The sequence below is a fragment of the Cariama cristata genome, unplaced genomic scaffold, assembly GCF_000690535.1.
Source record: "Cariama cristata isolate BGI_N322 unplaced genomic scaffold, ASM69053v1 scaffold1910, whole genome shotgun sequence".
NCBI classification, from domain to species: domain Eukaryota; kingdom Metazoa; phylum Chordata; class Aves; order Cariamiformes; family Cariamidae; genus Cariama; species Cariama cristata.
Genome location: NW_009593866.1, coordinates 44,544 through 60,841, shown reverse-complemented (window position 1 = coordinate 60,841; position 16,298 = coordinate 44,544). Strand labels below are relative to the sequence as shown.

The 16,298-nt window shown below is 44.3% G+C and overlaps 1 protein-coding gene across 1 annotated transcript in view; it reads left to right on the top strand.

The window, feature by feature from the left end:
- Nucleotides 1-4: 4 nt before the first annotated feature.
- The window catches only part of PRKCH (protein kinase C, eta), a gene marked incomplete at both ends in the record, with an annotated part of 58,470 nt that continues 42,176 nt past the window's right edge, over nucleotides 5-16,298 (top strand). Inside the window, one exon of the mRNA XM_009695780.1 lies at nucleotides 5-268. Within this exon, the coding sequence (XP_009694082.1) occupies nucleotides 5-268 (264 nt within the window). The remainder of the gene's footprint in view (nucleotides 269-16,298) is intronic.

The following is a 16,298-nucleotide window of genomic DNA, read 5'->3' as shown; positions in this document are numbered from 1 at the left end:
GCTCTTCCGCAAGGGTTACCAGCTCTTGGACCCTTATGTCACCGTCAGCGTGGACCAGGTGCGCGTTGGGCAGACCAGCACCAAGCAGAAGACCAACAAACCCACCTACAACGAGGAGTTCTCCACCACGGTTACCGACGGCCATCAGATCGAGCTGTCCGTCTTCCATGACACCCCCATCGGCTACGATGACTTTGTGGCCAACTGCACCTTGCACTTCCAGGACCTCTTGCGCTCCGCCGGCCCCAGCGACAGCTTCGAAGGCTGGGTGAGTAGGTGTCTCAAGGAAAGGCTGGAGCCAGGCTCCTCTCTGAATGAATGAAGGCGCTCGAAGGGTACTTGCAAGAGCTGGGGCTTGTCCTTGCACGCCTGCACTGCAGATGCACACAGCTCGGGGTGTGTGTCTGCATTTACACAAGTGTACCTTCGTGCATTTGTTTGTGCCCCTGTGCTTTAGATTGCTGTTTAGCCTGCTATTTTAGCTGGAAGGATGGGACCCTGGGAACAAAATGCACGCCTGCACTGCAGATGCACACAGCTCGGGGTGTGTGTCTGCATTTACACAGGTGTACCTTCGTGCATTTGTTTGTGCCCCTGTGCTTTTGCTGTTTAGACTGCTATTTTAGCTGGAGGGATGGGACCCTGGGAACAAAAAGTTTCAGCTGTTGTAGCTTGAGGGTCAAGACCCTGTAGCTGAGGGCTGTGAAGTCTCTCCTCTTGGTAGACTAGCAGAGAGAAGACTTGTAATACGTAACCGGCAAAGTACACCTGCAGACTCATAGGATTAGGTACCTTCCCTCTTCTGCTTAGCACACAGAGATGTACTTGGAAACTTGGATGCCTGGGCTTGGATGTGCTTCTGCTGAGATCTACACGTTTGCACAATAGTTTGATGTGTGCATGTGAATTTCCTTGACTTCTTAACAGAATGGCAGGACTAGTCTTGTGGCTATTATGTACAGCGCTGTGCTGGTTGAACACAGTTTCACTTGCAGCTAGTTCTGGATTAGTTCCAAGTAGATGTCACTTACATCCTTCCCAGAGAACCTCATGTATGTCTTAGTCCTAATGGTAAGTAAAAAGAATAGTACAGGCTCTAAAGTTGTGCCTTTGCTTCCAGTACTGTAAAGGAGGAGGAAGTGACTGTGTTGATCTGGATAGTAGTTTGCTTGTATTAGGTTAAAATTTTTTGGGGGAGCGGGAAAGCAGGCATTTGTTTTGGGTAGAGACGGTGCAGAAGAGCTGAGAATTTCTGAAGTTAAGATAGATATTAACTTTTTGAGGCCAGGATGTTCAGCACGTGTGGTCAGGTAACCACCACAATAAAATCAGATGTGGAGGAAAGAGCGCTGACGCTGTAAAGAACAGATACACATCTCGGTCATATCGCTGGGGAGAATGCTGGTGCTTTCTGTTCTCTGCTGGTGTCTGTGACTGAGGTGTGATGCTGCACCTCTGGAGTGATTACAGAGAGATACCAGTCACAGGATTGATTAATAGATGTATAATGGTACTTTTTAAAATTTTTTTCTTCTGCTTATGGTATACTTAGATACGCTATGGATAGGCTTGAGGTTCATGCACTAAAGGTGGTCTCTCTCAGACAGTCTCAAACGCATTAGCTCAGGTATTGGTCCTGACAGCACAGCCAGAGCAGAGTTCACGGGGGTTTGCTCGGTGGGTGCGTACCCAGCCTCCCAGGCTAGTTGTGCCGCTGGAGAGAAACTGCTCCTGGGACTTGTGCTATAACAGTTTTAAATACAGAACAGACCCCTACGGGCCAGGGCAAAGATCTGAGCTGAGGATAGAGAGCTGTGGTTTTGAGGGTTTTCTTCGTGTTTGATTTGCTGGGGGTGTTTCCTCTTTGCTGTTGAGAGAGGCCCTATCCTTTTGGGAGGCTGGAGTCCCCAGTCACACTGGGTCTGGCTACATGTGGGATTGGACTGCTCTGTTGCAAAGGTGGTAGCCTTATTTACATTATTAAAATACCTATAATAATATTGCCTCTGGTGTGGATGCATGCATGTCCAAGGGCCCACTGTTTCTTTCATTTCATCCATCCTGCAGTGCTGATTTTTAGGACATATGCAGTCTGTGGCCTGAAATGCTTTTTGGGTCTTTGGTGAGGGAAAAATTTGTTATCCCTGCTGGATAGGCACGTGTTTTATGAACTCCTGTACCTGTGAGATAGTGGGTGCAATGGAGTTGGAAATCAGTGAGTTTTTTAACTAGACTGATGTAAACTGATGTTATATCTGGGCATGTAGACAGAGGCTAAGAGCTGCTGCTCTTCTTTTCAGTTAATGTCTAAAAATTACAGCTGGGGTGGATTTAGTGGGGAGTGAGCAAACGTTCATCTTCTGTTCCCTTTCTGCTTTCCCCTCCCTTTTGACTTGCTTTGTTAGCATCTCGCATAGCGTGCAGCCAGGATCACATGATGACAGGGAACAGTATCTTGCCCTGATAATTTAATATGTCTTGATAAATCCCGCAAGGCTGTCACGGGGTTTTGTGTAATCAGAAAGATAGGAAATGCTGGTTTGTACTAACGCAAGGTCCGTGAACTGCTGGCACGGTACAAGACACCACAAGGGATTTCTAGATAATTTGCAACACCTCCACTCTGAAATCCTTCGTACTGCCCGTTTTCCATCTGCAAAGCAAAAGCACATACAGGCATGGAAGGAGTGAATAGAGTGAGAGGAAAATTGGTGAATCCTCAAAGTTTAACCTGGCTTACATTTACTTGGCTGTGCATGATTTTTCATTCTGATTTGAAATAGAATTTTTACGTTCAATTTTCAGAGACAAGGATAACAAGATCTTGGTAAACTCCAAATGATCCTTGGATTGGTAACAGCCGAGCAGGGCAGGGCAGCTGGCTGCTTCTGCTCCCTGAGCTTTCCTCTAGAGAGCCGAGCTGCTGGGGATTACCTGGGACAGTCTCCCAGCTCACGTGCTGGCCTGAAAGTTTTAATGTGAGCTCTCAGGCTCATGCAACTTTGTTTATAAATGTGGATTTTCTCCTGCTGGAAAAAAAGAAAGAGGCGATTAGTTGTAACATTGGTCACCACCTCTTGTGAGATCTGTAGGAAGTGTCAGCGAGAGGCAAGTCGGAGCAGTTGGTGTGTAAGCACTGGTGCTTCCCAGATGACTTGCAGGTACATCACTGCAATTATGACCCCAAACACTTCTGTACATGAGTAAGTGTATGGACATGAACTGTCTCATCAGTAATGCACCTGAGTCATCCCACTGGCTACTGGGACAGAGTTCTCTGTTCACTGTTTGCATTAAAATCCATGCTCCAGAGACTCTTCAAAACTGACCCTTTTTCTTCTAACCATTTTGATTGTTTTCTGAAGTCTTTCTAGTAAATACATTAGCATGGTCTGGATATTTTTTAATTTGCCTATTAGTTGTTAAACACGTTTGACTAATTTTACGCAGATCAAATCTGTAAGAGCTTATTAACTTCAAGATCCTTCTCTCTGTTTCCCATTTCTTATATTTACTTGTCAAATTGCAGAGCAGTAGTTTTTATTAATATTGTCAATTAAATGCCATTTTGCCTTCAGCATACTTTAACATAGTTAAAACCGGGAGCGATCTTTCCGGTACCATGTTCTTTCTGGTAGGCATTTTCCTGTGTGGGTGTGAAATTGTGCAAACCTGAATGGTAGCATTTTACACAGGTACGCGTGACCCTGCTGGGTGCAACCCAGTGGAGAATTAAGCTGGCTGCTGTCCGAAGCTGTTATGATTTACATCAGGGTTGAAACTTGTCTTTTAAAGCATTTAATTTTGCACTTGCATGTGCTAAGATCTTTTTACTCGGCGTATGCATCTTTAAAAGGTAGTATCTCCTCTTTAGCTGTCTCTGAGTGCAGTATAGGAAGCAGTCACATGTCAGTGAAACAACATAAATAATTTCAGTTGTAACCGAAAGGGGAGAGGTTTACAATACATAGGATTATTACTATGAGTTTTATATAGCAGCTGAAATAATTTTTAAGCTTGGGGAAACACTGTTTACAGATACGGAATTGCACTGTTACTAGGGAATTATTTAATTACGATTGTAAAAATTGTTAGTCCCGGGGCAGAGATGTCATAATTTCTAGGACTTTAACAAGGAGTTAAAATTAAACCTTGATCTTGAAGTAGCAAATTATCAGAGTATACCAAATGAAACTAGATAACAGATGGACTATAAGATTAACGAGCCAATCGGAACTTCCTGATGAGTTTGTTACCATTTGCTCATGTGTGCAGGAAGAGATTAAGACAAATAATTCTCATGCGTTCCTTAACTTGAGCTCTTTTGCCTATATCCTTTCCTATGTTTTTTTTCTTTCTTAAAGCAAAAAGAATTGTATTTTACGAACGTTTATATGCAATTGTATTTATTGAACGTTAAAAATTCAAGAGTTAAAGGAGAATGCAACTTCTTCCCCAGAGCATCACGACCTTGGCAGAGAGCCAAGGTGCTGCAGGTCAAATACGATATGGCTGCTTCTTGTTTTGACTCCCGTTTCGCTGCAGAGTGTTATCCGGGTGGGTAAAACTTGCATCAGGAAGCCAAAAACTCTTCATAGCTGTTGACAGACGATTTTGGGATGCAGTATTTTGTGTCTGCATCAGCCTGTGCCCACTTGCAGAGATGGGCTGCCACTTGTAGAGCAGGAGTAAATGGCGTCTCCTTCCATAGGTCAGTAGGAGGCTGAGATAAAGAGCAATAGCAATCTCTCCATGTGATTTTTGTTTCCATGCATGTGACAACCATGCACGTTGTGCAGATCTCTGATCTGTGTGAAAGTCACGCTGCACATCAATTGCAAACTAGGCTTGAATAAACCAAGCTGCTTCTCTCTTTCTTGATAAGTTTAAGTTGTTTCTGTAATTATTATTACTAATACGCAATTATTATGTTGAATGGGAATAGTGGAGAGAAGCACTCACTGCGGAAGGTAAGATGGTTTTGGAAAGCTACCAGAATTTCAGCTACTGTTTCTTTCCTTTTGCACACAGCTGTCCTTTGGCCATGCGAACAAACCCTTCAAAATGCCAGCAGAGTCCTGTGCACCAAGGCTACCCCAGAGTGTCCCGCAGCCTAAAACAAAGGTTGTAATAAATAAAAGGGAAAAATTGTTGCTATTTGTCAGGTATTAAATAATCCTGGGGCATGTGATGCTAATAACATTTTTACTGATCAAGGCAGATGAGAATAACTAGAGCTGACTGTGTCACGAAGAGCTGCACGCTTGCTGCCCTGTTTCAGGATCAGAAGTTGAGCTAGTTAGGAGTCCTATTTCTCACTCATCCTCGAACAACTCCCCAATAAACAGCCCGTCTGACAACTGCAAGCATCCTTGGAGAGCATAAGTATTTTGCTTGAGAGTGTGTTAAGCTGGAAAGAGTTGGTCAAAGCATGAGAAGAGCCAGTTTCCAGTGGTCAGAGCCACTGGGATGCCAGTAGCAGTCTCTGGGACTGGAGTTCATGCCCTGGCTTTGGGCGGGGTACAGCAGGCTATGAGTTTGTCCTTCATGCAGCTGGGTGCCTGGTCCTGCTGTGATACCAGCTTTCTAGTGTGTTCCTTAGACTGTTTTCCCAAGCTGTGTTTCGAGAATGGTTGCTTTGACGCTGGAGTTGGGAAGGGCTCTGGGAATGCCAGAGAGGCGTGTGGGAGAGGAGCACGCTTTCCCGCCCAGTGCAGTTTGGCTGGGATAGGCTGTGCAAGTATCACCATGTCACTTTCCCCAGCTGTGAGCAGCTGCCGAGCCAAAAGCTCAACCCAAACTTCACTGAAAGGTACCCAGGCCCTCTGGCTCCATGACATGGTGGGCACATAGGTTTCCAGCCGGAGCCCGGTCCGCTCCCTGTGCGGTTGGCTTGTCCGCCCGCGCTGCCTTGGCCTGCCAGCCCATGCACCGGCGCTTTGGCTCTCGGGCTTGGTGGCAGCTTCTTGGCGTGGGGTGGAGCGGGCAGCTGGGAGAGGCACCAGCTCGCGTAGTCACACGAGGTTTTCTGGAGTTGTTTGTCAAAGCCCTTGCTCATGTGGTTGCTGGGGTGTGGGGTTGACTCTGATGCCAGGTTTAGCTTTCTATTTCTGCTGCTACCTGTTGCTCAGCTGGTGGTGTTGCCACTGAATTACGTGCAAGCCCTGGTTAGAGGGAGAGGGGACAGGCCAAGGGCTGATGCCTGTGTATCCTTCGGCAGCATTAGTCATGGCAGAAGAAGCTCCTGGGGTCGCTCTTTTCAGAAAGGCTGTGTGCAGAAGAGGAGGAGGAGGAGGGGGCCAGCGAGGTGACCGCAGCACAAGTGAGCCCAGCACCCCAGGAAGCTCTGTCCCCAGCCCTGCTCTCCACACCCCACGGACCTCGCCTCACTCTATTCACATTTTATGTTTAACTTTTTACCACAGGTCTTTCTGTAAAAATGCATTGCATCCAGGCTGTCCGAGGCTTTCTGTTTGGAGTATTTTCTGAGTAATGATTTGGTTTCTGGCCATTTTGAGCTTGTAGGCAATAAACCCCGCAGAAAAGATTGTCAAGGGGACCGTTTAAGCTATTGAAATGCCATTAGAAAGTCTGCTGATTTACAGTGTAATTCAATATGAAAGCATATCCCTTACTGAAGTGAATAAGACTCCCACCCTTTCTTTGCAAACTATTAAAAAAGCTCCTTCGATGTTTTAGGCTTGATTGTAGCTATTGTGCTTTGCTAATACAATCGAGAAATCAGGGACCTTTTGTGTAACGATGGAGAAAAAGATGAACAGAAGAGTTATCAAGTGAAATGAGTCGCTGGCAGCTTTTGTAAAGCGTTCTGGGTCAGGCATCGTGCCTTCTTGCATCCCAAATCTCAGCCTATTTAGGCACACAGTTAATGTATGTCAAGCCACGCTGCAGACTTAATTTCTTCTGGAGACAGTGAGCAATCTATGTTCTGATTGTTTATTCTGCGCCTGTGTTATTTGTGGGTCCGTGCGGGGAACCAGGCTGGAGATCTGGATAACTAACCTGGCGTCGTGTCCTGGTAGAGCTCACCAGGCAGTTGTTCCTCTCCCGAGCTATGCCCTTGGTTGTGCTGGTACAAGAAGACCTGGCTGGTTGCGAGGGAAAGACTTGCTTTATAATTATATCAAAGATAGCAAATATATGTCTGAAACAAAGTGCATCCTGAAGCATCCAATTAATGTTGCTAAGCCACTTAGGGTAAGCCAGACAAACGACTTAAATTTCTGCAATGCCAATGACATTTTTTTATTCTTTGATATTATGAGATGTTCTCATGGCTCAGGGAAGTCAATCGCTGAGGAAACCATCCTGCTTTATTTTGAAAGCCAGCACTATGAACGAATGCAAGCCAGGTTTCCTTGCGTTAGTGCGATGCTGTGCGAGAGCAAGTGTTCCACGGCAATTCTGGTGCTACCGACATTCAGTGCTAAAATCTCAGCGTCTGTGCTGGGCCCGATGTAATGGAAAAAATTGCTTTTTCACTGCCCCTGTGAGGCCTTGTGTGCCCTTGTGCCCTTGTTACACTAGACCAGAGGCATCTAATCGATGACCAGATCTGTCCCACAGGCCTGCCAGAGCAGTTTTACCAGTTGATGGTCCGCTCCCTGCTTTGCTCTTTCCTGGGGCTCCTCAGATGTGGGGCAGGGGGCAGGTTGCAGGCAGAAGAGCTGGTATGGCAGCTGCCTGCTTGATTTTGGCCACTGTCTTCCTTGTGATACCCACTGCATCTCCAGAAAGCCTCGTGCTCTCTAGCCCTCTGGTGACCCGTGTGCTGATGGAGGGATGCAGCCCTCGAGACTGAGAGGTGCATCTGTCACAGACAGGGGATGCCTGTGTCTTATCCGTGTGACAGGTGGCTGTCACATCCAGGGTTGATCTCTGAGTGCCACCTTGCAAACCAATGAAACCCAACCTGGGAAGGATGGCAGCCCTGGGCTGCACAGACACAGGGCATTTGAGACTTCAGGTCTGGGATAAGATTTCAGCTTGTCTGCTGGCCCTCGTTGTTGCTGGATGGGAATTTCTGTGCTCTGTATGGTGTAGACGTGCCCTTCGGCTTGGCGCAGCTTGCGCTGGAGTAAGAGCATGCTGCTGTGACCGTAGTTACCCACGAACTTTGCCAATACAAAAAAATGTTGGCAGGGGAGGAGGGAGGGGAGTGTGAACCTGTAAATGACATTACAGAAAGACTTTTTCTTGGTGTTCACCTGCCCAGTTTCCTAAGCATTGAGTTTCGTGAGTGAGTTGATTGTATTTGTACCAGTGATATGGTGGCAGGTCTCCAGGCTCCTTCCAGGAGAGGTCTCCTTGCTGTTGAACAGACAGGAGGTGAAGTACTGGTGCACAAACAAGAGCTGAGCAGCTTTGATAGCTGACTTCAGTTTGTGAGATGGGAGATAAGTTATTTATTCTATTATTTTAACCAACATAACAATGCTGTGTAGGCCTTAGTGGAATTTTTTTGACCTTTTTTTCTTTTTCACGTTTTGTTGCAATACAGATATTTCTGTCAGAAGGAGGAGAGGAGGAGAATATGTCCATGCAAGACTTATTTCTAAACGTGTGATTTGGTGTATGACTATTACATGTCTGCTATGTGTGTTAAAGAAATAAATTGGTAAAATAATTTGCAGTGCGAAATCGCTTGACAGATCAGCAGAGCCCTGTAAGTTCTCAGATGGAGGTGAGTGAGGGAGAGGATGTGAGAAACAGGCTGCGTATCTATGCTGTCTCAGGACATTACACCTAATAATAAGAATTATACTGACAGATAGTCTGACAATGTGCATCTAGGGACTGAGGAGAGGTTTGAGGTGGTAGTTCCATATCTGAACACTGAGGTGTTTTTCCTGCCTTTGTCTCATATGTTTAGTATCAGCCATCCTCAGAGGCAGGATTTTGACTTCTCTGCTGGTCTAATTTGGTCTGAAAAAGCAGCTTACAGCTTTCTACAGCACTTCTGGTTTCTAGCCCTCTCTCTGACCTGCTTTGTGGTTTCTGTTTTGCCTTTGCTTGTTTCTTGGGGTTTTTTTCTTACGTCTTTGTCCTTAGTCCTCGTTTTAGCATAGTATTTTATTTTGTGTTTTTCTCTTGAGTAAATTTAATTTTACTCTGTCATGTAAGCAAGATGTCACTTGTAAGTGAAAGTCTTCATGTAAATCTCCACTTACTTTAGCATCTTAAACCTCCTACGGTAGCAATGGGGTCTAAGTCTGGGAATCCTTTTATTGGTTTTGGATAGAAAATTTTTGCCATCATTCACAGTTTTATAGGTGCTGTAGTAGATTCAAGCAGGGACCAGTCATAACTATGCTGAGTGCTGTAGATATGAGTCAGAGAGAGATGTGCACTGTCAGAAAGGTCATTTAGGGTTGTGTCAGTTTACTGGAGCTGGCTGGCTCTACAGTCTGAGTAGGAAAGAAGGTGACAGTTCTACTATGACAGTAAAAATTAGCATGGGATATCTGTTCTCCTAAGTGCTTTTATCTGACAAAATAGTTGCAAATAAATGCTGTCTCTGATAGGATTGGAGTTGGCTTATCTATGTGTGACTTAGTTTCTGGAGTGATTCTCTCCACCTGGACTGGTCAGTGTGCTCATCCTGTACTAAACGTATTTGATTCTGGGCTAAGTTCCTTCAGAATAATGAAAAGTCTTCGAGATCAAGAACAACTAATGAAAGACTAGCTTATCCTGTTTGAATGCTTTGTTCTGCATTTGTTTTCCTTGGTAAACAAGATCATATAGCTTGTTTGTTTTTTTCCCCAAGATTGAAGAGCAGAGGAAAAATATGTTGTTCTAAGTGGTGAAATTTGGGGATTGATTCACTGAATGTTTTCTTCTATCTTGTATCCTTTAATTCTTTTAAATGCTTTAAATCTGAAGAAGAGAGAGAGAAACCTGTCATGCAGTGGGGCCCAATTCTTATCCTTCCCTCACGTGTAAGCTCTGGCACACTCCATATGAAGGTACTCTCCATACCTCACTTCTTTCTTACTTTCAACCTCGATGGGAAAGTTGTCTTCCTCCTTTCTTACTTGTTGTAAAATGTCACTCTATGAAAAGTTTGCCTGTGTCTTCTGTGAGTTTTCAGCAGAAGAGGAGCATGGTGCTTACCTCTCCTTTTTCTTGCAAGGTTTACATTGATGGATTCCCAATGGCATCAGTGGAGTTACGCTGCCAGCTTTGTACCGGTCTAATTGGGAGAAGAATTGGACACGTTTCTTTCCTCCTTCTTGCGTGCAACAAGGGTTTATAATGATGGCTGGGTTGTACATTATTTATTGAGCACAGTGAGTGCTCATGGAGCTCTGAGAAAGAGGAAGCAATTGGCTTTAGTGCAATGAGTTTATTATCTAGGTCATTCACAGACTGAAGCATCTAACATTAATATATTCAATGAAAATTTATTCTGTAAGGCAGTTTGCTCCTGAGTCTGGAAGAAAATATAACTATGTGAGGAAAATGTTCCTATGCAGTCCAAATCCATGGTGGGATTTCTTGTCAAAGCTACTCAGTTAGAACACACTGTTTGATACAAAAGCTACAGTGGTGTCAAATGTGTAGGGTGGTCCTCCATCTCCTAACAGGGCTTTGTGGGAGTATTGCTGTCGATAATCAGTTTGCAAGATGGAACCCCACACCTATCACTTCATTATCTGTTTATTTAATACCAGTAAAAAGTCCAGTGTAGGGGCTTTGGGTACTCCCACAAGAATTGCTCACAAGACTGGTTTGTGAGGGAGGGCGACTTACTGGAGATTGTTGGAAGTGACCCTACAGTCAGTTTCCTTTCGTAGAAGTTTCAGCCTCTTGTTTCTGCAAGGGACTCATGATGGGACAGCTTACAGACCTACGCTAAGAAAAAATGCTGATTTATTAAATCTTCCTTAACATAGTGGGAGGTAATTGTGGTGGTTTAGTAACTAATATACAAGCAACTAAGCTATTCTCAGTTTGGAGTGGAGCAGAGCTGGGTAGAAACGCAGCTGTCCTAGGATAAACCATCTTCCTCTCAAAAATTGGCCCTTATTATAATAACCCCATCAGTATGTAATGATAGTAACTAATTTTGACCACATTTTCAAATAGTTAGCTCAAGGAACATTTAGCCTGTTTTGCCAATAAAGATGATAAAGTTTTCCCCCATGTTCTTGATTCTAGGAAGGAACATGTTTCACTTCCCTTTGCAAAATCTTGCTGAATGGTTTTTGGTGTGAGCCTAGAAGAGCATCAAGTTAATTGGGCTCAAGTCCAAGAAAGGAGCAAGTTCTAGAGCTGCACTGGTGAGCCCAGACAGTAGGGCCTTATCCTTTCCCTTTGAGGGGCAAAAGGGGTATGATGCAGACAAAAGAAATGGGCAGCAATATTACAGAAGCAGGTATGGTTTCTCTTGCACGTTCCAGATCTCTATATGTTGAGACTAAGATCTCTAGCTCTACGTGAAGGACAGTGGGACCCCCACGGTTACTCTAATGGTGCTGTCTCTGTAGGCCAGGCCTCACTGTATCCAAATCCGTAGGGCTTTTCATCATCTCGGAGCGACAGTGTTGAAATGGAGACCAAACCCTTGGGTTCTGGAGTGTCTGGCAGGCTCAGGAATAAAACATCAAAAATTCAGGCTGTGCTGCATATCCTCACAGAATTGTTTTCAGCCCCTTATAGACAGAATGTGTTCATGTCCTAGTATGGATGAAACCCTTTTCATTTGGGTGAATGCTCACAAAGTCATCCAGACTAGGAATGGGTTTTGTCTTTAACCACGAGGGAGCACTTTTTCAGCAGGCTTATGACTTGTGAGCTCTAGCAATTTGTACAGGGCAGATCTAGGAGGATACCCAGCAGTTTTTTGTCCTTCTCTGCCCCACGGGCAGTCGCTGTGCAGCAGGAGAGGTAGGGTGCTTCCTGCTCATGTCTCTGCTTCTCACCTGCCCCATTTCACAGCTGAGGTTGCTAAATAAAATGTCAGTCAAAGGCCGAATGAGTTAATGTGGTGGGCTGTGAACTGTGCTTCTGGAGCAGTGCGAAAGCAGCGTCCATTCTGCTGCCTTTGCAGAGGAGTGGTGACGGCCAGAAGAAAAGGGGGGAAAGCTTTGAGAGGACTGGGGACAGTAATCTCCTTTTGATCAAAGCTTGATACCAGGATGACTTTTCCCTTTATTTTGTATCTACTGAAGAACACGGTTAAAGATTTATCAGTTCATAATCAACCCTATACTCCTCCCAGCAGTTAACTACAACCACAAAACCCCACTCAGATGTACAAAACCCCACTCCGATGTTACCAACGCTCCACCAAAGGGGTGTTGAAAGCCGTGTCTCTTAGCTTGTCTTCAGTAAGCAGTTGCTGCATGTGGCCACACATCTGCAGGAGTGCAGGATGTTAATGCTCACTATGTAGAAACGTCTGCGCGTTGCGGGCAGACAGGACACAATGCACACTCATTTCAGTTCTCGCTTAGCGCTGCCATGTGAGGAGGAGAAATCCCTTCGACTGGTTGTGTTCCCTCTGGTTACCACTTTGTTGGGTAAAACTCTTTAGAACTCCAGAATTTTAGAAGAACTTTAGAATGGAGAATTGAAGCTGTATCCAAAATTATCGAGTTTAGAATTGCACTCTTCTGATTTTGTCAAGAATAAAATTGTAGGGTCTGGGTGGATTTCTTTGAAGAGAAGCAGTGATCATTCAAGTAGTCGTGTGTTTTGGCTTATGTGGATGTGATATCAGAAGGTTTCTGATGTGTCCTTGCAAGTTCGTAATTTCCCTTTGTTATAGAGAAAGGAGTGTTTCTGATTAATATGAGGTCAGTGGATTCATTTCTATATATAAATAAGCTACTGCAAAGAGACTTGCCTCAGCAATGGATATGCAGTACTCATTGTTTTTAAGCAATGCCACTTCTTATTTTAGAAACGTTTTGGCAACATCTGTTGCCGTTTTGAACATGAACATTAGGTGAGAAAAGAGTAACTGAGGTTTGCTGGTTTTAAACAACCTTCAGTGCCCCTGTGCTTGACTCCTGAAAGAATCTTCCTGACCTCAAAAAAGCTCATCAACATTTTCTCACTACTCACAAGTTTTGTGGTTCATTTCTAGGTTGACTAAACAGTCTCCTTATGTTAATAGTCCTGGGCATATGAAATTTTATTTGTGGAGAAATATGGATTTTTTTTTTTTTAATTACTTCAGCTGCACAAAAATACTCTGATAATTTTTTTCACTGTCAACGATAAGAACAGGACCTTTTTTTTTTTCTTTTAAATATGTCTTTTTAACCAGTAAACGGGTAGTTGCAAAATTCTGTACACCTATAGAATTTATTCTTACTCCATCTCTAACAATATTAAGCAACTGTTTCCACAGGAACGGTGCTCTTTACAATAGACAGTGTTGTGGCTCTTTTCAAAGCCACAGTCAGAACATGTGGGTGTTTAAAGAGTACCAGATCTTTCCATCTCTCGCTGTGAATTTTCCAGTAGGTCATTACTTGTTCAGACTTTCTATCTCAGTATCTGAAACCACCCCAGTGCTTCATGTTACTGTGTGTGGTAATGTCCCAGAAGCCTTTCAAGAGCTGCTGGGCTTCAAGAGCAATCTTTTAGATTCATAAAAATTATAGAACTGTTTAGGTTGGAAAGGACCTTTAAGATCATGCAGTCCAACCATAAACCTAGCACGACCACCACTAGCAAGTTCACCAAAAGCTAAAACTCATGGTGCAGCGGTGGTAAAGATCTAATCAGCAGCTCCGGTGCAGATCGTTTAGGGTCTGACTCTTCACTTCTGTAATCTTTTCTAGGGCTCTTTCAATATCATGCATGTTAGGAGTTGAACAACGTTAGGTGTTTTATTATCTTTCTTAGGAGACCGTGTTTGTAATAGTTCACTTCGTTGGGTGTATGGCAGTTATTAGAGGGACTGTATCTCTTTCATTTTCTTACCCCCAAGGTCGTTCCTGAGCATCCTGCTTGTACAGAGGAGAGGAACTGTTTGACTGGCTTCTTGGCTTGATATTACGGGGCTTGGTAAACCTTAAAGAAGGGAAGTTACTTGATTTTATTTTGAAAGAAGATAAGTGCTGTCCAAGGGATTTCTGTCCTCAGCTGGTGAAAGCTCTCTGGTTAAAATTATAAGACTGAAATTGATGTGGCTTTTCCTGGAGTGAATAAAATTTTGCTTTGGGAATTAAGGTAGTGTCCCCTAACCTGCAGCAAGGGCTATTTGTCAACGGGAAGAGGAGCACGAGGTCCCCGTTAGCAGTGTCACCCAGGTAAGGAAGTACTTTTCTCCGGAAGGGAATTTATACTTTTAAACATATTAGCTAGCGGTCTGGAGTTAAAAGCATGTGTGTTTGTAATATAAAGCACATGCAACACTGGCTGTGGCACAGATAAAATGCCAGGCCTTCCATTTGCAAAGAAACTAAAGATTTCTCAAGGAGGGAACATGACAGCAGTTGTCCTAAATATGATGGCCTTGTAATGGAGCCTGTCCTGCTCTTGGCTTACCTAGGATTGCCGTGTGCTTGGACTTGCAGTGATCCCCAGCAAAAGCTCGCTTTGAAGAGAGGAACATTTATCTGTGGCTTTGCAGATGATGTTGAGCTTCGGATGGGAAATGTGGTCAGCATCAGGTTACATTCTCAAGTGACGTGAGCAAAATCACTCCAACCGTATTCTGACCTTTTCCTCTACAGACCCTTTCTTGGTGTCGTCATTTCCACCCCACCCCCCTTTATTTTAATCCAAGGTACATCTTGGTCACATTAGCCGAGAAGTGCTTCCTCATCTTGAAACCACGCTTTGGAAAGGGAAAAAGAAATATTAGAAAGGGGAAATACGTGACAACATGCTGTTGGTAGGTGTCAGCAAGCTGCCTGTCAGCTTGCAGTTGCACGCAAACCCCAGAAATGCCGCCTCCTTCAGCTGGAGGCAGATGGCTGCGGCTGAACTGGTGACATCCCGGTGACACGGCACCTCGTCACCCATCGACTGGCCTGGAGCAGGCTGGAGGCCGATGCTTTTCAGCTCCTTCCTGTCTCAACTCAGTTGCTGGAGTCACAGCTATGACTTTATGGTCACAAGTGGGTAAGTGAGATCATCTCTGTCATGAGGTAGATGAGGAAAACTCTGATCACAGACTTGATGGTACTAAAAATGGCTTGGTCTTGGACGGGCTGTCCCTTATTGAGGCATTTGGCTTCAGGATTTCAGGACTTTTTTTTTTTTCTTTTCCCTAATCCTTTCTGTACAAATATACAACTCAGGGTCCTTCAGTATGAAGAACCTCATCTACACACACATTTTTTTAACTACTGTTTTACAGAAATATTTTTATTGTACTCTTACCCTGGCTCTCCTCAAAAAAACTCAAACCCCAAACAGAAAAACAAACTCACAAGCAAAACCCACTATACAAATAGGATATGATCTAACTTGGCAAAGCAAATGTTGGCAATGGCATGCCTTTTCTGGGTGTTGTCAGCCGCATACTGAATCTCAACCTACAGTGGTTTTGCTGTGTGAAGACTTGACTGTGACTCCCATCGCTGGACCTCGTGGGATTAGAGCAGAGACGTGAGCGGTAACATCTGGACATCAGGAGCAAGCATCATACCTTCAGGAATGCTGGGGGAGTGCATGCCTTAGCAATCCTTTTTTTGTACCTTTAGAAATGTCTAATTGGCTATGTGGCCAGAAACTGCTGCTGCTTTTACATGGTATTCTGGGATGTGTGTACCAGGGATGTTAAACAATCCGATAAGCTGTTGGCAGGGAATGGGAGAGGGGTTAGTGTGTGGGCTAAAGTACTTTTAACCTTCCTCTCCATCTTTCCCTGTGTCCCAAGTATATTCTGTCTTGTGAGACACCACTCGTATTTGATAGTTTGCTCCTCATCCTTCCGTCTCAAATAATTTGACAGATCATCTTGCAACATGGAGTGTGAGAGGAGATATGGTGGATTGATACTGGCTGGATATAAGTGTTAATCCTTAATAGTTTCAGCGTTAAGAAACTGCCAGGTGAGGAAGTGAGAGGAGGAGGAAAGAAGTCACTGTGATTAATTCAAGATCGGGAAAGAAGGATCAGAGCATAGGTGCTTAGGCTTCTCCATGGTGTTACAGCTCATGCCAGGATCTGGGTTTTGAAAGTTGCTAGAATTAATCCCTCTTTTTTGTGTCCTCACTAAGATGAGTAATGCAGTTAAGGCTTTAAATGGGGATGTCCATGATGGGAGCTGGAGTTCTAAAGACTGGCAAGCCACTGAGACATGTCAT